Raw genomic sequence first — 25,000 nt, 5'->3', positions numbered from 1 at the left:
TGTATATATATATATATATGTATATGTGTATATATATATATATATACAGGTACTTGTCGACTTACGACCGCGATTGGTTCCGACTGACTGGTTGTAAGTTGATCTGGACGTAAGTCGGCCTATGTTAATTTAAGGTAAGAATATTAGACTGGGTAATAATATTGTAATCATCTTAAAGTAATATTTTATCAACATTTTCTTACTTTCTAAGACAAACACAGCATACTACAGTACAATTTGTTTAATATGTGGAAAACGTACAAAACAAGAAATACTGTACTGTACATTTAATTCCTGGCACCACTGGTGCTTGGCTGCGGGTTGTCGATATCGCCTTCATCAGATCAGGCGAGGCTGCGGACGGGGTGATGGGAGGAGTTGCTCTTTTCATAAACATAGTGAGCTTCGTCTGAATTGTTTGTTTTTTTTTCTTCATAAATTTCGCAGTAAGGACGAAATGTGTTGCGTGCCATCCGTTCAATCCTCGCAAATCGTTCAATATTTGGGTCCATTTTTTCAAAATGAGCGAGGAGTTTATTCAGTAGAGATAAATCTTCTGACAATCCCTTTGTGGTGAACATTCTTTGTGGCACCTCCTCCTCTTCGTCTTACTCCAATTCTCTTGTTTCTTCTTCCGCCACTCTTTCTTCTTCCAATTCTATCAGCTCTTCATTCATAAGTTCACCTGATTCCCGGTCTAGCAACTCCTCGACATCTTCCATTTCACATTCCAATGAAAGGTCTTTTGACAGTTTCACTATTTCTTCACGAATCTCATCAAGTTCTTGTTCAATGTTAAATCCAACAAAAGTATTTACATAACGCTTAACACACTTCTTCCATACGCCATTCATACACTGTGAGTCGACATTTCTTGCGGGGAGGGCTTCTGTTTTCTCTGATCTGAGTTCACCTCTGTTATAGCGCGTCTTTATTTGAAAAGAGCAGTGTCATATCGGGGCGAGTGTGAACGCTAACTTTGACAAGCACTATAAATTTACAGCGGTTGTTACAGACGTAAATCAAATGTATGTTTTTATTGTATAATATTAACAATAACAGCAGCTCTCTACTCAAAGCGGTAAACTCGAGAAGCTGCTAGCATCGAACCCAGAAGCTCTTGATTGGGAGTCAGCAGTTGTGTGTGGGAGCTGTTAACATTTGAATGTGATGATTGTATATAAAACTTGTGCACGAACGAGACTGGGATAACTGTGGATGTGAGTGGTGTGTGTGACTGAGAATGACTGGTGTGAAGCCTGAAGTCCAAATATCAAATAAACACTTTCACAAGTACAAGTATAACAGAACAAGTGCGCTTTTATTCAAGAAGAAAAAAGAAAGCAGGTTGCGGTAAGCAGTTGATGCGACTGCTTGCGTAGTGCAATCCTAAGAACTACCCAATCAAGAGCTTCTGGGTTTGATGCTGGCAGCTTCTCAAGTTTGCCGTTTTGAGTAGAAAGCTGCTATTAGTGTTAATATTATAGGTTATATGTTAGGGTTATATTATTATCGAAAATTGCCAAAACAACAAGACACAAACACACGTGGGGCAACACTGCTGCGTATATTTTTACTGCTGCGTAGCGAGACTTGAGAGTGCGGGAAACTGGCGCTGCCAACAGCTGGTGGGGGAAACAGTCAAACGCGTCGTAAAGTCGAACAGTCGTAACTTGCATAGGTCGTATGTCGACGAGTACCTGTATACTGTATATATATATACTGTATATATATATAGAGAGAGATATATTGTATATAGATCTATCTATATATAGATCGCTCTCTCTGTCTCTCTCTCTCTCTCTCTCTCTCTCTCTCTCTCTCTCTCTCTCTCTCTCTCTCTATATATATATATATATATATATATATATATATATATATATATATATATATATATATAATGTAATATATACCAGCTCTCCAGGGCTCAGCAGCAATTGTAGCACCCCCTGGTGGCTCCCACGTATCCCAACAGGGCTACACCAAATTCCAACTCCCATGAAGCCCTGCGGGAATCCTAGGCACCGCTGCAACCCAGGGGGGCTGCCTTTTAGCATTCCAGGGAAGGTAATGTACTGGCCACACTTGCTCCTTCGGGCCTCCCAGTGTGGAGGCATCCTGAAGGGGCAAGGGCCCCAGGCCTTTCGCCACAATATGTAAAATCCAACCACTGTCAGACTGTAATTATGTCTGTCCGCTTTTCACAAGAATACTACTTAACGGATTTAGATCAGGTTTTTTTCTATAATCTGCTTGAACATTCCGGTTGACTTTGTTAGCTTGTAGAGTGATTTATTCGCAGTAATCCAAGACCGAGGCTGAGGGGATGGGGAAATGTGACGTCAGGAGTAGGGAACCAGGCTGGGACCTCCTCACTCACATGCCAGCCTCTGTTCAAGTCGGTCTACCTCTCACCATGTTTTGGAGTGTACCTTTCCTCCACGTAGCTAGCGATACCTGTTTGTTTATTGATTTTTAAAATTTGTCCCGTTTCACTACTACGTGGGATGGCAGGAGTGGAGAGCCGGGTGGGGGGCCCTCTTCACTTATGCACCAACCTCCTTTCAAGTCAGTCTACCTCTCGCGACATGTTGGAGTGTACCTTGCCTCCGTTTAGCTAGTGCTACCTGTTTGTTTATTGATTTTTAAAGTTTGTCCAGTTTCACTACTATATGGGTGGAGCAGCATGGGACAGCTAGCCTTTAATAAGAATGCAACATGAACAAGCATTTGGCACCTTCAGAAGGAAGAAAAATAATATGATTAAATTAGAAACAATTATATAAAAATAGCCAAGTCAGTTTCAGGAAGTGTATAGAGGCAGAACAGTTCTAGGAAAGCATGAGAAAATTAGGTGCTTTTTCTGGCTTTTTATTGAAATGTTAAAGGTTATGGAGCCTCACAGACAGACCAAGTTAGTGTGTAATAAGCAAACAACTAAATGAACATTTAGTAAAAACTTTATAGGTATGTTTCTGTGTATGTCCTATAATATTTTACGTTTAGCACAATCCTTAAATGTAAACTTAATAATTCACCTAACAGAATATGTACTTTTTATTTTATGAATATTGTAAAAGTTGACTAGCACCCTGGTTCAGGTCTGGTTCTTGCCCTTCACCCTTTGAGACCTTGAATTTGATTATGTGGGTTTGAAAATTTAAAATTAGGTGATGCTTTTTGCTTGGCATAATGAGACAAAAACAGCAATTTTGTTCCAGTTCATAGATAGATAGATAGATAGATAGATAGATAGATAGATAGATAGATAGATAGATAGATACATACATACATACATACATACATACATACATACATACATACATACATACATACATACATACATACTTTATTAATCCCAAGGGGAAATTCACATACTCCAGCAGCAGCATACTGATACAAAAACAATATTAAATTAAAGAGTAATAAAAATGCAGGTATAACAGACAATAACTGTGAATAATGTTAACGTTTACCCTCCCGGGTGGAACTGAAGATTCGCATAGTTTGGGGGAGGAACGATCTCCTCAGTCTGTCAGTGGAGCAGGACAGTGACAGCAGTCTGTCGCTGAAGCTGCTCTTCTGTCTGGAGATGGCACTGTTTAGTGGATGCATTGGATTCTCCATAATTGATAGGAGCTTTTTGAGCGCCCGTCGCTCTGCCACGGATGTCAAACTGTCCAGCTCCGTGCCTACAATAGAGCCTGCTTTCCTCACCAGTTTGTCCAGGTGTGAGGCATCCTCCTTCTTAATGCTTAGCTGCATGTTATGAAATAAACTCTTAATGCATACATATTGTGGGATGGTCGTTTATGCATGTATGTGCTGTAATGAGTGTTATTTTCTTCATGTGTTGTAAGAATTAAGCATGTCTTCTCAAAAGCATCAATATTTTAATTTTCTTCTTGTTACCACTGTTTTTGTCAGAAACCTCAGAGACTCGAGAGATAATGCAATTCAGGAAATGGAAAGAGCTGTTCAAGCTGAACGAGATGCTGTTTCAAAGTATGAACAGCTTTTGGAGCAGTAAGTGAAATTTGCTTTAAATCCATTTTTGCATTTTTGGCCTAGCAATAGCTCAGAAATTTAGAGTGTCTGAAAGTAATTGTTCTTGAAATGTACATTTTCACAGTGTTTTTAATTTCAGCAAAATAAAAGTGAAAGCTATTTCAAGCAGATATGAGTCTTCTGGGAAAAATGGTGTCAACATTAGTGGGTCAAGCTAACAATCATTAAGAATTAACTTCAATACTTTTCAGAGAAATATTCAATGAAATAATACGCCTTAACAGAATTCCATACTTAAATTCCTCATGTTTGGACTATTAGTTGGTTAATGTAACTCATGCTTAATTGTGTGAGAGTTAATGCAATTACAGCTGAACTTCTGTATCTGGTTACAGCTCTCCTGTGTTCATTTTTCACTACTATAAACAAGATGGAACAGGCATTCCCTACCACACTGCTTAGCAATAAATTGTGGCCATGTAAACTAATGTTATGATTACAGTTGTTAGTTCATATGGCATCAGTTTCTAAAGTGGTTCTATCTACTGTATGTGATATTCTGTTGTTCATCAAGTCATAGTTAATCATAAATCACTGGTTTATCTGCAGTTGCTCCAATTTAGTATTATTATAAATGTTTCTATATATTTTAATAGCAATGGTTCTGCTGAATTTTACGGAATTTTGGTGCTTGCATTACATGTGCATTCCTTGAACTCTGTACTTTGTAATTCAAGTATTAAAAATAAAAAATACTAACTAATGGCTAATGGTTAACAGCAGTGACAGGGATCTGTCCAACACTCCTCCAAAGCCCCAGTTATTTAGTCACTGAGATTATGTATGCACTGATTAACTGTTGAATTGCTTTTTTGAAAATGTTGCAGTTGATATTAAGAATCTTTGGTTCAATGTGGTGCTAATATGTAGTGATAGTAAACTAGGAGTGTTTTATGATTGTGTCTCAGTAGCTCACTGAAGGTCTAGCACCATGCTGTACATTGCTAGAATACAGAATTTTGAACATACAAAACTTGTTGACACCCTTTTTGAACACCCCTTTAATCTATCGTATCTACTGACAGTTAATTTCATTTGTGCGTTAGTAGATGCTACATTTTAAAAATGTACAAGCTGTTTAGTTTTTTGTTAAATTCAGTTGGAACATTTTAGTCACATTGGCATGGCATTATTAGTCATTATGAGTAATTTTTTTCTATTTTGCATATTATCTTTTTACAGTATATAACATTTGCTGATATAGCACTTCTGAATTGCAATTAGCAAGGCAATTATTTTTGTGTATTATCATGTAGACTGATGCAATATTCTACTCAGGGTTTGTTCATGTTTGTGCCACAGTACTGCTAATATTGGTTATTGCTCACTGTAACCGAAAAATTATATACTGTACATGTGAATGCAATTGCATTGACTTTGTGGTTTTTGGTTCTACATAAAATTAGATTTCCAGTTTCAAACTGTGAATATACTGTATTCGCATTGTTAACTTTAATTTCCAGAAGAAGTACTGTTAAAACCTATGACATATGTTTTGTTTTTTGGAATTAATGAAAACATCTTTTTTGTCTCTCTTTATCACTGAACAACTTCTAAAAGCAAGTATTTTAACCAGCATTTTATTTGTATCTATATTTTCAAGTTAAATGATATTAAAATATATTTTGATCTTCTGTAGAGTGGATTTTCTGTCCTTAATAAAATCTCTTAATTCAGATTTGTATTTAACTTTATTGTCATTATGCGGAGTACAAGTACAGAGCTAATAAATAATTGTTAGTAATAAAGTAAATGTCACTATATGCAGCCTATACTGATGGAGTATGTCAGATTTGCTGTCTACAGTTGCTGATCTCTTCTCCGGACCATGTCATTTAAATAACTGAAAACAGGCTATGTCACATTTACCAGTCATGTGCTGAGCTTCCAGCACAGTCGTGCTCCCCTCCTTTTCAGATAGCCAATAGCATGCTGTCCGACAAATCCTGTGACTGGCATTATTTGACTTGCTAAGATTATGTAAATGAAGAATACAGCTAAAAATCACCAAAAGAGTAGCATAATGTAAAGTGGCCTTTAGCAGAAAGTGCAAATCTATGTGTATGTGTGTATATAAAAATGCAACATTGACTCGCTCAACAATAACACTATTTCCTGTTTAGTTAAAAAGCAAACATTTTGCAGGATGGTACATCTAAGCCAGGAGGTATTCGCTAATAAAGGACTTCGATACATCAATATTTAGGGGTAAACCCCTGGGGGGCTGGGGGTTATAAAATGAATGAAATGCCTTTTTTTTTTTTTTTGTCAGTAATAATGCTGTAGTGAGCGGGATATTCTTAGGCAGTGCATCCTTTTTTGGCACAGCGCTGACAAGTAATCACATGGAGAAATAGGGGTGGCAGTTCATGCAAATGATTGCCACAGGCAAAAATACACAACTTAACAAGCTGTAGCTGTAAGTGTGTAGAGAATTGAGGTTGGTATCAAGTGAAGATGACCAATTGCCTTGCAAAGGAAAAAAAAAAAAGATACAGTTTCCCACTGCTTGGAAAAATTAGATAAAATGCATATAAATTCAAGCTTGATTGGATTGTTGAATGCATTTATATACATACACTTAAAAGAAAGGGGTTGGGTGCAGTAAGGATTCTTTGTAGTAAAATACATGCAATATAATGGAGAACAGGGGCATCCCCATTGAAGTTAGACTGCAATGTGCTGGTACACTCCTCTTCGCAAAGTAGAAATAGCCAATATGAGGTACCAATCCACTTGAAGCCCTGGACCCAACATAAGCCAGTAACATTTGCATGCCTAGGCCAGTTTAAATGCTTGTGCAGCTCAGGAAAGGTGTCCCCATGGAAATAACTTAGAGGGGAACAGTGTACATAGTTTACAATATTTCTTTCCTGTGCAGTGCTTAAAGCATTCATTTCACTGCATGGGTCACATAAATGTGCAGCCTGTGAATGTCAGTGCTGTATGTAATAACTTTGTTATTGTTCAAGTCAAAGTTATTTCTTCACAATAACGGTATGTATTAATTTGCTACTTAAATTATGTTCTAAAGTTAAACAATTTTAATAATTTTTAAAAATATCTTGTCTGTGCTTGCAGCTTACAATAAGGCTAATGGGGACGTAAGTCTATAGATGGGAAAAGCCTTAACACTGAATAAAACACTTAACACTGAATAAGTCCATTTTACAAACCAAAAATGTTATTGGGTATTGATCTTCATCTTGAGATAAAATACATATTGTGAAACAGCATATTCATGTCATTTTAAGAAGGGGAAAAAAGCAAAACATTGTTGTGATATTCAGCCATTTTAAAAGGATACCAACTGTGTACTTAACCTTGCTTTACTTCATCCTTCTCCACTTTCAGTATTGAGGGATGTGAATTCACATTGGAAAATAATCACCAGGCACAATTATTGACGTTCTTGGATGTTGATGTCCAAAGTTGAAGTGAAGTTTCTGCTTTGTAGCGTATATAACTAGACAGTAATAACAGAAAAAGTCATGTGTTGTAATCGTTTATATTATTTCACTTTACTAAAGCTTATTTCATCTACCATCCGCTAAGTTGGTAATGAACATGTGTACTACAATGAAAGACAATATTGAGCCTGCCCATAGCATGCTGTAAACCTGAACTGACATTATAGACCGTGCTCAAAATGGAACCAAATTACTTGCAGTACTCTATGTTGTTGCCATCTTTGTTGACTTCATGGAGAAGTATTAATTTTACATGATGTTTAATCATATAGAAGTATGTGATATCAGATATTCTTGGGGGATCCCCAAGACTGTTCGTTATTGTATACTCATGTCAATGCTTAACTATACATACAGCCAAGCCCACTTCAAGCCCCTGTTATAAGCATACATCCATCCATGAGAGCAGAATCGTCCGGAAGGTACAAGACACAAGTAAACATTGAACAGGCCGTCAGTTCTTCCCATGGTGAAAACACTCGCACAAACACACACACAGAGGCAGACTAGCGTCAGTTTAGCAGCACCTTTACACATAAGTTTAGTCAAGTTGAATGTTATAAGATAGTGATAGCATAGCGCAGAGCTGTCATTCCTGCTTCACAGCATAGTGGTCTGCATGGGTTTTGCTTGTTCTCCTCATGTATTTATAGATGGATTAGTGTGAGTGGGCATCAATAAGTTTATTCATTTAAACACATTGTCCTCAATTATTTTATGATTATATCCTCAGCATAATAAACTAATCTATGAGGCTGAAGTTAGCTACTTATTTGCAGCTCTTTTTAGGGCTAGCTCACTTATTTGCAGGTTTTTAGAAAGGGTGGCTTGGAGCTTTCAAAAACGTTGGGATTTTATTAAAAATACAAATCAGAGTAAACAGTTATTTTAGATTTATTGTTATGTGTACAAAATGCAATGAAACTTGTATGTACGCTTTCACTGTACAGCCTCTTGTCTTGATTCTCTGTTATTGCAAGTCATGGCAAAACATAACCACAAGAAACAGACCTGCATAAGGAAAAGTAAGATATTAGGCGTGTATAGCTTAAGTGAAGGGGTGGTATGGAAGGACTGGTGGTATCATAACTCCATGATGGCGGCTGTGAGCAGACAAGTGAACTGGTAATATTTTTCCTAACTCAAGGAAAATAGGGCCACAAATCCATGAAAAAAAAAAAAATTATTTTCAATTTCCTTTTGTTATCACAACAATGCCTCATAAAAGCAGAAAGCAAATCCAAATCATATTATGTGATATCAGTCAGTCAGTCATTATCCAACCCGCTATATCCTAACACAGGGACACGGGGGTCTGCTGGAACCAATCCCAGCCAGCACAGGATTATGTGATATCATCTACTGTTAAATACTGCTCTGTACTTGTAATATTTTTATTTTACTATTATACTGTATTGAGGATTACTTGTGTTTTGTGTATTGTATTGACTCCCTTCTTTTTGACACCCACTGCACGCCCAACCTACCTGGAAAAGGGTCTCTCTTTGAACTGCCTTTCCCAAGGTTACTTCCATTTTTTTCCTACTAGGGTTTTTGGGAGTTTTTCCTTGTCTTCTTAGAAAGTCAAGGCTGGGGGGCTGTCAAAAGGCAGGGCCTGTTAAAGCCCATTGTGGGACTTCTTGTGTGATTTTGGGCTATACAAAAAATTAATTGGATTGTATTGTTTTCTTACATTGACACCTTTGCTGCTTTAAAGTAGAAGTACTGTATTTGGTAAGTTTTTTAAGGCATTTTCATTCAGCTAGAACCCGTGTCCCCATTAGCCCTATTGTAAGCTGGAAGAAGAAACAAGGTATTTTTAAAATTTATAAAAAGTGCTTTACCTTTAAAACACAATTTTATGTAGCAAAAGAAAATACACAGTGATTGTGAAGAAATAACTTTGATTTAAAAAATACCAAACTTATTTAAAGTAAATCATGATTCAGTGTATATTTCCCTTGATCAAAATCCTCCAGAACTTTGTAGTAGAGCAAGATTACAGATCAAAGCATTGCGTTTAGATCTGATTGAAGTTACCATTTTTACAGGATGAAATTTTATATATACCCAATATCCTTACTAATTAACAGTTTGATTTCAAAAGAGTATAGTTTCCAGTCAAATTGTGTTTTGCAGTGACCATCAACAAAAGCCAAGTCACTAGGAAAAGCAGGAATTGATCTATAGAAGAAATGTTGTAGTCATGGACAATTGTATAAAGTAAGGCCAAGAATAACAAGCTCTAGTGAACAAATAATATTAGATCTTCAGAGAAAAAAATAAAAACAACAAATATTGTATACAGAAAACTAATTGGTTACTTACATAGTACAAGGGGCATTCAGTTATAAGTAGGAATTTTCATGCTCTACATTTATAAAGAGTGCAAGGTAGGCGTGACTCATTGGACAAACCCATGCAAGTTTGAACTTGTTAGTGGTGCTAGCTTCTTTTTCCCCCCTTCCTGTCAGTTGTAATCAACATGTCAGAATAGGAGGTACACAGTAGTGTTTTGCATAGCAAATTATTATAAATTTTTTGACAAATGAAGGAGTCATTCCATCTCAGATTTATTCAAGGCTTAAAAATCAGTTTGGGGATGAGTGTGTCTCACCGTTTAGAGCAGGGGTCCCCAACTCCAGTCCTGGAAGGCTCCAGTGGCTGCAGGTTTTCCCTTTTCTTAATTAGTGACCTGTTTCTGCTGCTAATTAATTTCATTTGAATTCATTTTATTTGACTTGCTCTTGAAGACTCAGACTGCTTGTTTCTTTTTCCTTAATTAGCAGCCAAACAATAATATGTAAAATGAACCAAAACATGAGCAGCAAACTGTGCTGATCATACAATATCTGAAAATAAAGGTGAAGGTCTCAGGAATGCTCGTCTGCTCATGCCCCCTAAACATTTTATCAGTGTTCTTGGAAAATCAACAATTTTGGAAATGTATGCTACGGCATAATGAGACCAGTAACAAGCCATGGAATTAAAGAATATGTTTAATTAACAAGAATCAAAAATCAACAAGAATCAGAGCCTAATTAAGCAACTGCTTGGAGTGAAATTGGTTGGAGTTTGAGGCCCTGACTTAGTTGGTCTTCTGTTGGCTCACTCACTTCACATTTAATTTCTGTTTGGGTGCCATTTAACACTAGAATTACCAGAGCCTACGAAAAAACTCGTAGATCCGTTCCACCTTAAATCGCTTCGCACCTCTCCATCAGCGTCTTTTGTCCTGTAAATGTGTCGATAAGCAGCAAGCAGCCTGCTATCATATTCCCCATTGCCGCACGGTTTTCTCAGCTCAAGTCTGTTTACCTGCATGTCAGGTGCTTGGAGTTGTATAGAGTGAGAAGTCAAGCAAAATGACACCTTTTATAAATACTATATAGTTATTTGGAACATATGCATTTCATGTGTGTTCCATGCCTACAACAATCTATGTACAGTAAACACATTATTAAAACAAACGTTTTTCATGTTTTAGTAATAATTGACAAAATGTAGACATGAAGTGTATAATGTGTTAAGCCTGTATTCCAAATATCAAATAAACACTTTCACAAAAGGTACAAATATAACAGAACAAGTGCGCTTCTATTCAAGAATATAACTACAGAAAAAGAACCCGCTTCGGTGGCGCAACTTTATCAACTGTTGACTGGTAATCAAAACTTCACGGGTTCAACCCTGGACGAGTCTGTTTTGAGAAGTGAGCTGTTGTTATTCTTACTATTTTAGATTAAAAACGTACATTTGACTTCAGTCTGTAACAGCCGGTGTAAATGTATGATACTTGTAAAGGTTAGCTTTGGTTTTTTTTTTTTTATTCAGTTTTATTCTCTCAGTCGGGTTCACGATTCCACCCCCACATCTGACACTGCTGTTTTCACATAAAGACGCGCTATAACAGAGGTGAACTCAGATGATGACGACGGTTCTACATCGGAGCAAGAATGCACGTCGCACTTTTGCCATCGCTGTACTTTGTATATGTACATGGGAAGCTCTGCAGTCTACTTGTGACTTTACACTGTAGAAAATAAGTAAATAAATAAAAGTAAATAAGTAAATAACATTCGATCTGGCTCTTATATACAAAGTACAGCGACGGCAGCTTCCACCTGCAGCTATAGACTCTTCAGTATGCGAGCGACTCTCCACACTAGTGTTTAGATCTGGACGGTGTATGTGCCCAAAAGTAAAGTTTAACACTAGAATTACCAGAGCCTACGAAAAAACTAAAAAATCCGTCCCACCTTAAAACGCTTCGCACCTCTCTTTTGTCCTGTAAATGTGTGGATAAGCACCAAACAGCAAACAGCCTGCTATCACATCCCCCCACCCCCGCACAGTTTTCTCAGCTCAAGTCTGTTAACCTGTGTGTCAGTTGCGTAGATTTATATAGAGTGAGAAGTCAAGCAAAATGACACCTTTTATAAATACTATATCATTATTTGGAACACTTGCATTTCATGTGTGTTCAGTGTCTACAACGATCTATGCACAGTAAACACTTCGTTAAAACAGAAACGTTTTCATGTTTTAGTAATAATTGACAAAATGTAGACATGAAGTGTATACTGTGTGAAGCCTGAACTGCAAATACTGTATCAAAGAAACACTTTCACAAAAGGTACAAATATAACAGAACAAGTGTGCTTTTATTCAAAAATATAACTGCAGAAAAAAAAAAGCCTCATTAGCATGCGACATTGACACTCATTTACTATGACTGCCTCCTTGGCGCAATGGTATCAGCTGCTGACTGGGAAAAAAAAAGTCACAAGTTCAATCCCGCACGACTTTGAGAAGTGACCTGCTCTTATTCTTACTATTTTAGAATAAAAACATACATTTGATTTCAGTCTGTAACAGCAGGTGTAATTTATGATACTTGTAAAGGTTAGCTCACACTGCATCCGACCTCCTTGGCCCCTCCCATAGGTGGTAAGCCCATGGGAAGAGGGACCCACGTTGCCTCTTCGGGCTGTGCCCGGCCGAGCCCCATGGGTGCAGACCCGGCCACCAGGCACTCGCCATCGAGCCCCACCTCCAGGCCTGGCTCCAGCGTGGGGCCCCGGTGACCCGCGTCCGGGCAAGGGAAAACGCCGTCCAAAATTGTTTTTCATCATAGGAGGTTGTTTGGGTGGTGGCCGAAGGCGGGGACCTTGGCGGTCCAATCCTCGGCTACAGAAGCTGGCTCTTGGGACGTGGAATGTCACCTCTCTGAAGGGGAAGGATCCTGAGCTAGTGCGCGAAGTTGAGAGGTTCCAGCTAGATATAGTCGGACTCACCTCGATGCACAGCTTGGACTCTGGAACCAATCTCCTTGAGAGGGGCTGGACTCTCTACCACTCTGGAGTTGCCCCCGGTGAGAGGCGCCGAGCGGGTGTGGGTATACTTATTGCCCCCCGACTTGGAGCCTGTACATTGGGGTTTACCCCGGTGGACGAGAGGGTAGCCTCCCTTCGGGTGGGGGGACGGGTCCTAACTGTTGTTTGTGCGTATGCACCGAACAGCAGTTCAGAGTACCTACCCTTTTTGGAGTCCCTGGAGGGGGTGCTAGAGGGCATACCTTCTGGGGACTCCCTCGTTCTTCTGGGAGACTTCAATGCTCACGTGGGCAATGACAGTGAGACCTGGAAGGGCGTGATTGGGAGGAATGGCCCCCCCGATCTGAACCCGAGCGGTGTTTTGTTATTGGACTTCTGTGCTCGTCACGGATTGTCCATAACGAACACCATGTTCAAGCATAGGGGTGTTCATATGTGCACTTGGCACCAGGACACCCTAGGCCTCAGTTCCATGATCGACTTTGTGGTCGTGTCGTCGGACTTGCGGCCACATGTCTTGGACACTCGGGTGAAGAGAGGGGCGGAGCTGTCAACTGATCACCACCTGGTGGTGAGTTGGCTTCGATGGTGGGGGAGGATGCCGGTCAGGCGTGGTAGGTCCAAACGTGTTGTGAGGGTCTGCTGGGAACGTCTGGCAGAGCCCCCTGTCAGAAGTAGCTTCAACTCCCACCTCCGGCAGAACTTCGACCACATCCCGAGGGAGGTGGGGGACATTGAGTCCGAATGGGCCATGTTCCGTGCCTCTATTGTTGAGGCAGCTGACCGGAGCTGTGGCCGTAAGGTGGTCGGTGCCTGTCGTGGCGGCAATCCCCGAACCCGTTGGTGGACACCGGCGGTGAAGGATGTCCGTCAAGCTGAAGAAGGAGTCCTACAGGACCCTTTTGTCCTGTGGGACCCTGGAGGCAGCTGATAGGTACCGGCAGGCCAAGCGGAATGCGGCTTTGGTGGTTGCTGAGGCAAAAACTCGGGCGTGGGAGGAGTTTGGGGAGGCCATGGAGAACGACTTTCGGACGGCTTCGAGGAGATTCTGGTCCACCATCTGGCGTCTCAGGAAGGGGAAGCAGTGCAGTGTCAACACTGTGTATGGTGGGGATGGTGCGCTGCTGACCTTGACTCGGGACGTTGTGGGTCGGTGGGGGGAGTACTTCGAAGACCTCCTCAATCCCATTAACATGCTTTCCAATGAGGAAGCAGAGCCTGGGGACTCAGAGGTGGGCTCCCCCATCTCTGGGACTGAGGTCACCGAGGTGGTCAAAAAACTCCTTGGTGGCAGGGCCCCGGAGAGGAGGGTCCGTCGGATAGTCGAGCCTCGGATTCAGGAGGAACAGTGTGGTTTTCGTCCTGGTCGCGGAACAGTGGACCAGCTCTATACCCTTAGCAGGGTCCTGGAGGGTGCATGGGAGTTTGCCCAACCAGTCTACATGTGTTTTGTGGACTTGGGAAAGGCATTCAACCGTGTCCCTCGGGGAATCCTGTGGGGGGTACTCCGGGAGTATGGGGTACCGGCCCCCCTGATAAGGGCTGTTCGGTCCCTGTACGATTGGTGCCAGAGCTTGGTCCGCATTGCTGGCAGTAAGTCGAACCCGTTTCCAGTGAGAGTTGGACTCCGCCAGGGCTGCCCTTTGTCACCGATTCTGTTCATAACTTTTATGGACAGAATTTCTAGGCGCAGCCGGGGCGTTGAGGGGGTCCGGTTTGGTGGGCTCAGGATTGGGTCACTGCTTTTTGCAGATGATGTTGTCCTGTTTGCTTCATCAGGCCGTGATCTTCAGCTCTCTCTGGATCGGTTCACAGCCGAGTGTGAAGCGGCTGGGATGAGAATCAGCACCTCCAAATCCGAGACCATGGTCCTCAGCCGGAAAAGGGTGGAGTGCCCTCTCAGGGTTGGTAGCGAGATCCTGCCCCAAGTGGAGGAGTTCAAGTATCTTGGGGTCTTGTTCACGAGTGAGGGAAGAATGGAGCGTGAGATCGACAGGCGGATCGGTGCGGCATCCGCAGTAATGCGGGCGCTGCATCGGTCTGTCGTGGTGAAAAAGGAGCTGAGCCGCAAGGCGAAGCTCTCAATTTACCAGTCGATCTATGTTCCTACCCTCACCTATGGTCCTGAGCTATGGGTCGTGACCGAAAGAACGAGATCACGAATACAAGTGGCTGAAATGAGTTTCCTCCGCAGGGTGTCTGGGCTTTCCCTTAAAGATAGGGTGAGAAGCTCAGTCATCCGGGAGGGGCTCAGAGTAGAGCCGCTGCTCCTCCGCATCGAGAGGAGTCAGATGAGGTGGCTCGGGCATCTGATCAGGATGCCTCCTGGACGCCTCCCTGGTGAGGTGTTCCGGGCACGTCTAACCGGAAGGAGGCCCCGGGGAAGACCCAGGACACGTTGGAGGGACTATGTCTCTCGACTGGCCTGGGAACGCCTTGGGATTCTCCCGGAAGAGCTAGAAGAAGTGGCCAGGGAGAGGGAAGTCTGGGCATCTCTGCTCAAGCTGCTGCCCCCGCGACCCGACCTCGGATAAGCGGGAGACAATGGATGGATGGATGGATGGATGGATAGTAAAGGTTAGCTTTGTTTTTTATATTTTTTATTCAGTTTCATTCTCTGCTGTTTTCACATAAAGATGCACTACAGCTCTGCAGTCTACTTGTGACTGCATTCTTGTACCAATGCTTGCGAACTGAAGTGTCTGCATGCACTTTTCGTGGCATTACACGTGTATTTTTTGAGCATGCCCGTGTCGGTAAATAACATTAGATCTGGCTTTTATGTAAGTAACATATAAATGTTAATGTTTTGGGTACATGCACCGTCCTTTGTTACCTATTTACCTTTATTTATTTACTTACTTCCTACAGTGTAAAGTCACGAGTGCAGAGCTTCCCATTTATATATACAAAGTACAGCGATGGCAAAAGTGCATTCATGATCCGATGTAGAATCGTCGTTGTCTTGATTTGAGTTTACCTCTGTTATAGGACGTCTATGTGAAAACAGCAGTGTCAAATGCGGGGGTGGGGGAAATGGGTTTGGGGAGTTGAGATCGTGAACACGGCTGAGAGAATAAAAAAACAAAGGCTAACCTTTACAAGTATCATAAATTACACCGGCTGTTACAGACTGTAATCAAATGTATGTTTTTATTCTAAATAGTAAGAATATATGCAGCTCACTTCTGAAAACAGACTCGTCCAGGATCGAACCCATGAAGCTTTGATTACCAGTCAACAGTTGATAACGTTGTGCCACTGAACCACTCGTAGCAAATGCGGAGGGGTGGGGTGACACTGACTCACTTTTCTTTCCTGGGGAAAGTGGCTGTCTGGAACAGAAGCTTGTCGATTTTGAATCCTCCTTTTCTTTTTCCATCGCCTTTTCTAGTAAGATGCGAGGACGAAGTTCCTCTGCTAGCTGAGCCATGAACACTCTTCTTTTCACAGTGGCCCCCCGTGCATGCCTTGCACAGTACATATGTGTTGATCACCGCCAGCATGTTGTAGCACACAGCAACTGGCCACCTGCATGTTCTTGCACGCACTGAATAAGCTCCTGATCTGACTCTAAGTAACAGTGCCAGCATAAACTCACACCTGATCTGACTCTGTTCATTTTCAAATAATATTGCATTAGTGCGATGTTTTCACATATATTGTCTCTTTCTTTCAGGTGTGTTTATTTGATCTTTGGACTTCAGGCTTCATACATTATATAGTTTATGCCTACATTTTGTCATTTACTACTAAAATATGAAAACGTTTCTGTTTTAAAAATGTGTTTACACAGATTACTGTAGAAACGGAACACATGAAATGTGTGTGTTCCAAATAACGATCTATTATTTCCACTCTAAAACTCCACTTCACTCCCAGATAATCAATCAAAGCATGAGCTGGGAGAAGTTTGTGTAACGTTCTAAGTTGGTGAGGGGATGGAATAGCCGGCTGCTTGCAGCTTGTCTTTATCTGCACATTTAGAGGACAAAAGACGCTGGCGGAGAGGTGCAAACGGTTTTAAGGTGGGCCGGATCTACGAGTTTTTTCGTATGCTCTGGTAATTCTAGTGTTAACTGCATTCCCACACCATTGCTTGCATACTAAAGTGTCAGCAGGCAGTGCAAAAAGTCATTTAAAGTGCAAAGACGTGATATGTAAGTGGAACTGTGATTCAATAACATGACTGATAGAGTCCACAATTCATTGCAGTGTAACAAAGTGCAGATAACAAGGTGCAAGGCTGCACAAACTTTTTGATTTGTCCCTGTGCAAAAGAACATTCATTGTGCAACAAGAGCAATGAGGTACTGAGGACTGGAATGAAATGGGCTTAGTGCTGTAGCGTAGAGTTCAGCAGATCGATTGCCAAGGGAAAGAAGCTGTTCCTTAGCCTATTAGTGTGACAGAGGAGGCTTCTGTAATGCTTCCCAAATGGAAGTAGTTTCAGCAATCCAAGCTTGGTGTGTACAGTGTCCTTGATGATACCTCTCACCCTCCACAGATAGCGTTCGCACCAAACGTCCTCAATAGTTGGTAGCTAGACACCAGTAGTGTGTTGGGTTACATTCAACATTCTTTGGAGGGCCTTTCAACTGAAGACTGAACAGTTACCATTCCACACCAAGACACAGTTCATAAGTATTCTGTCCATGTATATGCTGGTTAATCGTTGTGTGCTGTTTTATATGATAAGCAATTTCAAACAAGTTTCAGTAACTCTAGCCATACTGTATTTCATAAATGTATGTCTTGTGACCCCCAACACCACACATTATTAATAAAAACACCTATCCAGCTGTCTAAAATCCCTTAATGGAGTATTAGCAAGTTAATTTCTTTCTCACTGCTAACAAATGGCAGACTTTTTTTTTTTTTTTTTTTTTACACTTCAGCTGTAATTTCTAATATAAAATGCACTTAAATTTGTTCAGCATATATGGTAGACTTGAACATTCTATATATTTTGAAACTTTATGTGGTATAGTGTACTGTCCCATTGAGGGAATATGGTCATCTTAAAAAGTGGGTTGGGACAGAAAGGAAGATATTTGTTTTTTTAAGTATGTCACAATTGCTGTTTATGTAATATATACGGAATATGTAAATATTTTTTGCCAAGTCTACTGCTTTCATCCTCAGTCCTAGTTTTTTTTAGCTGTGAGTGTTTGCATCTGATTGTGTAGATATTCTGTGAAGTACACAGGGTAGTAATCCTCTTCCTATCACAGAAAATTGTCAATAGCAAAACATTTATTCAAGTTTCCTGGTGGGAGTGTGGAATTTGGTATACTGTACTCAAAAATTCAGATCTATATTTTATAAATAATCATACTAATAATAATGCTATTTACATTATTTATGCCTTAAGCTGTGTTCAAAAATACTTTTTTCTCTCTTAGTTAATAATAAAAAATTTAAAAGATATATATTTTAAAATGGACAAATGGGTTTCAAATTGAATCCCAGTATGGACAAAAATAATCTTAAAATGGCGCCACCAATGAATATGTGAACAGATGTTATGGTTTCATTCAAGCTGAGAAGAGGTAATAAATCATGTATGTACTGTGCACTTTAGAGTTGGGGATATTACAGGTCTGTGTTTGCTGATTGTGTTTTTGTATTGTTTTCTTTAGATTTGCTTATTTGGCTGATGCCATTATCCAAGGTGACTTGCAAAATGTGTGATACAATTGGTTACAGAGAGGCCAAGTGACTTGCTCATGGTCACAAAGTGTCGGTAGTGGGATTTGAACCCACAACCTCAAGTCCAAAGTCTTAACATTTACACAATACTGCCTCTTTCTTTCTGTAGCATTTTCTTCTGAAGTTTTTTCGTTTCAATTATATGTCTTTCACACCTCACACAGGTTCTCCCCACCCGCTTTTTTTCCTTTATCTAATCTAAACAGGAACAATTTAAAATTTGTAAGAGCAAGTTCCTGTAGATGTTCATACCTATTTGTTTATTAACATGTAGGTAGGAGTCATGATTTTATGGCTTATGACCCCCATATTTATGTTTGGTTATGCTGCAGTTTTTTACCAGTTTGTTTATTCCTTCATTTTGTAATTTCTAAATAGATGCTTACAACTTAGTTTCTATTTTCAATTTTGTGGATTGATTGATTTAGAGGTGAGCCTTGTAGTTGTTATGGTTTATGTAACTCTTTTAACTGCTTTTTGTTTTCTTTTCTTTGGTTACCAGCAAGCCCGCGATTCTCAAAAGAATCGCAAATCCAAGAATGGCAATCACTTTCTGTTCCCTCCGATACTTGGAGGGATGAAATATCATGGAGGGCGGGTGCATCCTGGGAAAGTTCATTTAATTAAATAAACATATTTGTACTAAAGCGGTTTCTTTTTGGAGCTGTGACTCATCTGGTTCTGGTGTTTCAGAAGCACGTTGTAGGCGCCTTTGTTTATTGTTTTTATTCATGCAGTCTCTTTTTTGTTTTTCTATGGATGTGTCGTCAGCGAGAACTCGTTTGCTGACGGTGGCGGATTCGCGTGCTGAAGTGACCATGGCGGCGGATCCGGTGCGGTGGTGGGGGCAGTCGCGTTCGGGCGGCTGTACAACCTGGTGTGCACGCTTTACCTCAGGTTTAGTTCACAGGTTGTAGCCACGATAAAGTTTTCATTTAATTAAATAAACGTATTTGTAGTAAAACGGTTTCTTTGTGTGGGCGCCTTCTTTCATTGTTTTTATCCATACGGGCTCGTTTACAGGTCGTAGCCATACGGGCTCGTGTTTGTATTACTAATCGTTGAGATCCTTCCATTTGGAGCCGTGACTCCAAGCCTTCGTGTATTGTTTTTATCCATGCGGTCTCATCTTTGTTGTTCTGTGGCTGTGTCGTTAGGTAGAAGTCGTTTACTGTTAGGAAGCATACTCCAACTTACACACACTGACTGCTGGCACAGTGGTTTAGAGCAGGTGTAGTTTACAGGTCATGATGTTTGGGCGCCACGCACTGACTCTGGGAATTACGGGCTCGGTTTTTGCTTCTGGTGTGTCTGAAGCGCGTTGTAGGAGCCTCCGTTTATTGTTTTTATCTATGCGGTCTCGTCTTTGTTGTTCTGTGGCTGTGTCGTTAGATAGACATCGTTTACTGTTAGGAATCATAATTGAACTTACTTTTAATACTGAATTACCGTCATGTGATCCAAATATGCCACACTGACTGCTGGCACGGTGGATTAGAGCAAGTTTAGTTTACAGGTTGTGATTTTGGGCACCACCTACTGACTCTGGGAGGCCGCTGGGTTTGACTCTGGGGCGCCGAGGCGCTGTGCGCATGCGCCTCGGTGCGTCCGCCGTGCATAAATTAAACTGTCGTTTAGTAATATAGATGTAGCAGTTGTCCAGTTTTCCTTAAATACATAGTACAGTTTATTTATTTATTTATTTTTTTTATTTGAGTTTTGTGAACAGGCATTTAGTTCCAATTCTCTTTCTCTTATTTCTCTTACATCTTTCCTTGCACAATCATCATGTGTAAGTGACATAAATAGTTTTGGAATTTTCTGATAAGATATTTTTGTTGTCCATAGAAATAACTTGGCAATGAGTTACAATCACATGAAATTTGTGGACTTAGCAACTCAGGAATTAAAAAAAAATACTTTTAAAAAGTTAGTTTGTATAAATTAATCAATTGAATTAGATTCATTGATGTGTGTTGGACATTATTTTCTCTATAATGGTAATTGTTTTGTATTTTATACTGTATTCTATTCATTGTCAACCCTGAACTTAGCTTTATCTTTGAAAGACAGAAACTACTGAAAAAAATGACATTTTTATTTTATTAATTTTTTGTTTTTTTATTTTGATTTTCTCTCTATATGTGTATATTAATAGACTTGTTTCCAGATGTCTAAAGTTACTTTACTGGTTGAGATAACTGTTTCTTTTTGATCTTTTTTTTTCGAACTATTTGTATATCTGTTTGTAAGTTTTTATAATTTTTTTTTATCTATGTACATTTTCTGTTTCTTGATTATTACTGTATTTTATTATACATCAACAACTTTTTTGTTTTGTACTAGTATAATATTTTTGACTCTCTTGTTTTTTCCAGTTGATATGTATGCATAATCTTTTTTCTTAGTTATATTAATTCCATCATATATGAAATTATTATTGAATCCTAAAAGTAGCTTAAGTTATTGAATGTGGGAAAGGTGCTATATGCATTAAACTTTTTATTACAATAATAATGCATGCATCTAAATTTTCTTTTGAAATTAGCAGTTTATCTAATTTTGCTCTCACATTAACAAGTTATTTTTTGGTTGGCTGTATAAAAGGCATGTTGGGTAGAGTAGTATTTATTTTGTCTGCATTTCAGTATAAAAGGGAATATAGCTATCCTAATAGTGCTTTTAATTAAAGAACTCAAAAGTTCATTGATCCACAGAGTTGATTTTTGTTTCATTAAATCTTTTTCAGTTATATTTTGTACATGAAACATCTAAATATTTTGACAATTACTGATTAAGTGAAATTTAAAGCATTATAAACTTATTTTGATTGATTAACTAAAATGTTTATCTGTGTAGCAGATCTTCAAGATAATATGAAACTATGTGTTTTTGCTGTTTACTCTCTGCCATAAACATAAGAACAAATTTTATTTTTACAGTTTTGAGCAGGAAATGCCCCAATCATACTGCAGATATCCAAGAGTTTGAATTATAATAGAACATTATTTTCACATTCTTATTCTCATTTTAAAAAGTAAAATTTTGTTGTAAATTTCCCCCACCTTGCACCCTCCACAATGCTGGAAAAAATACTGCTCAATTCCGAGGAAACAAACACTATTTCCGCAATATATAAAATCTTATTAGAGTCCCTACCTTTCAAAGATCCAAGAGGACATTGGGAAGAAGATCTCTTAATCAATATATCAGAAAAGGAGTGGAAGGTAGCAAAGCAGAGAATTCACTCGAGTTCTATATGCGCAAAGCATAGAATTATTCAACTAAAAATTATATATCGAGCTCATCTGTCTCGCTTAAAACTGTCCAAAATGTTTCCAGGCCAGGATCCAACCTGCAAGCGCTGCAACCAAGCTCCTGCCTCACTGGGTCACATGTTCTGGGCCTGCACCAAACTAACATCATTTTGGACAAAAATTTTTAAGTGCCTCTCAGACAGCCTTAGTATCACAATCCCTCCTAACCCACTAACAGCTGTGTTTGGTGTCCTTCCAGATGGACTGGAATTGGAGAAGGACAAGCAAACGGTGATTGCATTCACTACACTCTTGGCACGCAGACTTATTTTGTTAAATTGGAAGAATCCTAATTCTCCTTTTATAAGTCAGTGGGAAAACGATGTTTTATATTATTTGAAATTGGAAAAAATCAAATTTTCAGTTAGAGGATCTGTACAAAATTTTTTCAAAACATGGCAGGATTTAATCAATATTATTTTAGAATAAGAGAATTAACTATTATTGCATTTAACTCCCTTCTCCATCTCTTATTTATATAGATATTTACTTCTCCCCTTCTTTTGTCTAATGTTGCCTTATTAAAAAGCTTAAAGCAATTTTCCTTTAGCTGAGCTTTCCTTCTCAGGGGTGGGGTTTGATTTGTCTTCAAATTTGTTGGGTTATAAATTGATCTGTTTGTATGGAATGATTACAATGAAAATTAATAAAATAAAAATATTAATAATAAGAAACATCAAAAAAAAAAAAAAATTTTGTTGTAAATAATTACTGTATACTATATCTTATGGTAATGTAGCTGTAGTTTGCTTGCATAAAAATATGAACGCACGTTTCTTTCTACATAACTGAGCTGCATATTATCTAAAGTTGTACCAGCCTGTGCATCTGGCAGCAAAGTGCTCATAAATGAGCAGTGAAAAAAATGTTATATTAGAACTTTGCTTAACTCTTGCCAAGATAAATTATGGAGTTCCCTTTGAGGATGTTTTTGGCAGCTGTTAGCTACAGACTTGGGGACTCTGAACAAGAAACAGCTGCTTTCTTGGTTAAAGTTTTGTTGCTTCTGAGTTTTTGTGCAGTTTTTCAGATAAATTATAATTTAGCTATCAAAATAGGCAAGGATGCTGCAGCTGATCTGCATTATGAAGGTTTATTTAAATGCATCTGTGGATTTTAAAAGAATTGCTTGCACTAGGAAACTAAATATGGTTAACAATGTCACATCAATTGTATTTTATGCATTAGAAACTTTACATCTTACACTTAAGCTACATGATTTAATGTGTTTGTGTGGAATGTTATTTTGTTCAGGGTTATTCAAATTAAAACTTTATGTATTTTTATATCTTTTTAATAAATGATGTATATTTTGCTACCACATTGTTGCCTTCAGAAAACTGTTAAGCTCAGGTTACTCAAGTTTGCTTTTGTTCTGTAAACACTTTCATTATCACCTGATAACGGTACAACTTTCAGAAAGTGATTTATAATGCATAAATTAAAAACACATTGTGACCCTCACCAAAGAAGCAAAATAAAAAGATATTAACATAGTTGGTCAATCCAACATTCTGCACCAAGCAGACTCTTTTGTAAGAGAAAATTTAACTGTTAGTACTTTGTAAAAATGTACTTTGTATTATTTCTTGTATGGAGTCGCTAAATACTAACGCATGTAAGGCATACATCAAAATTGTTTCTACAATTAGTTGGTGAGCTCAGACACATCTGGAGACAGATGCCACAGGCAACCCTCTTTAATCAGCCTGCACCTCACCACTTTTCATTTGCAATCTAGGTATATTTATTGCTTGTTAACATAAGTGAAAAATATAAACTGCTCAAAAAAATTAAAGGAACATTTTGAAAATACATCAGCTCTCAATGGGAAAAAATCATGCTGGATATCTATACTGATATGGACTGGGTAATGTTTTTAGAATCAAAAGGATGCCACATCGTTTGATGGAAATGAAAATTATCAACCCACAGAGGGCTGAATTCAAAGACACCCTGAAAAGCAGAGTGAAAAAATGATGTGGCAGGTTAGTCCATTTTGCTGAAATTTCAATGCAGCAACTCAGAATCGTACTTAGTAATTTGTATGGCCCCCACGTGCTTGTATGCTATGCCTGACAACGTCGGGGCATGCTCATAATGAGACGACAGATGGTGTCCTGGGGGATCTTTTCCCAGATCTGGACCAGGGCATCACTGAGCTCCTGGACAGTCTGAGGTGCAACCTGGCGGCATCGAATGGACCGAAACATAATGTCCCAGAGGTGTTCTATTGGATTTAGGTCAGGTGAACGTGGGGGCTAGTCAATGGTATCAATTCGTTCATCCTCCAGGAACTGCCTGCATACTCTCGCCACATGAGGCCGGGCATTTTCGTGCACCAGGAGGAATCCAGGACCCACTGCACCAGCACAGGGTCTGACAAGGATTTCATCCCGATACCAACTGTCAGTTATGATGCTGTTGTCTAGCCTATAGAGGTCTGTGTGTCCCTCCATGGATATACCTCCCCAGGCCATCACTGACCCACCACCAAACCGGTCATGCTGAACGATGTTACAGGCAGCATACCGTTCTCCACAGCTTCTCCAGACCCTTTCATGTCTGTCACCTGTGCTCAGGGTGAACCTGCTCTCATCTGTGTCTGTTTCTGATTGTTTGGTCAGAGATACAGTGATCCCTCGCTATATCGCGCTTCGCCTTTCGCGGCTTCACTCCATCGCGGATTTTATATGTAAGCATATTTAAATATATATCGCGGATTTTTTGCTGGTTCGCGGATTTCTGCGGACAATGGGTCTTTTAATTTCTTGTACATGCTTCCTCAGTTGGTTTGCCCAGTTGATTTCATACAAGGGACGCTATTGGCAGATGGCTGAGAAGCTACCCAGCTTACTTTTCTCTCTCTCTCTTGCGCTGAGTTTCTCTGATCCTGACGTAGGGGGATTGAGCAGGGGGGCTGTTCGCACACCTAGACGATACGGACGCTCGTCTAAAAATGCTGAAAGATTGTCTTCACGTTGCTATCTTTTGTGCAGCTGCTTCCTGAAACGACATGCTGCACGGTGCTTCGCATACTTAAAAGCTCGAAGGGCACGTATTGATTTTTGATTGAAAAACAAACTCTGTCTCTCTC

General features: G+C 39.7%; 1 protein-coding gene across 1 annotated transcript in view; it reads left to right on the top strand.

The window, feature by feature from the left end:
* pibf1 (progesterone immunomodulatory binding factor 1) overlaps window positions 1-25,000 on the top strand; it is a 199,708-nt gene that overhangs the window by 69,939 nt on the left and 104,769 nt on the right. The window contains exon 10 of the mRNA XM_028799614.2: window positions 3,928-4,026. Coding sequence (XP_028655447.1) covers window positions 3,928-4,026 — 99 coding nt within the window. The remainder of the gene's footprint in view (window positions 1-3,927; window positions 4,027-25,000) is intronic.

The sequence above is a fragment of the Erpetoichthys calabaricus genome, chromosome 4 (genome assembly GCF_900747795.2).
Source record: "Erpetoichthys calabaricus chromosome 4, fErpCal1.3, whole genome shotgun sequence".
In the NCBI taxonomy this organism is placed as follows: Eukaryota; Metazoa; Chordata; class Cladistia; order Polypteriformes; family Polypteridae; genus Erpetoichthys; species Erpetoichthys calabaricus.
Note: the sequence above shows the minus strand (reverse complement) of the source record. Positions and strands in the feature narration are given on the sequence as shown.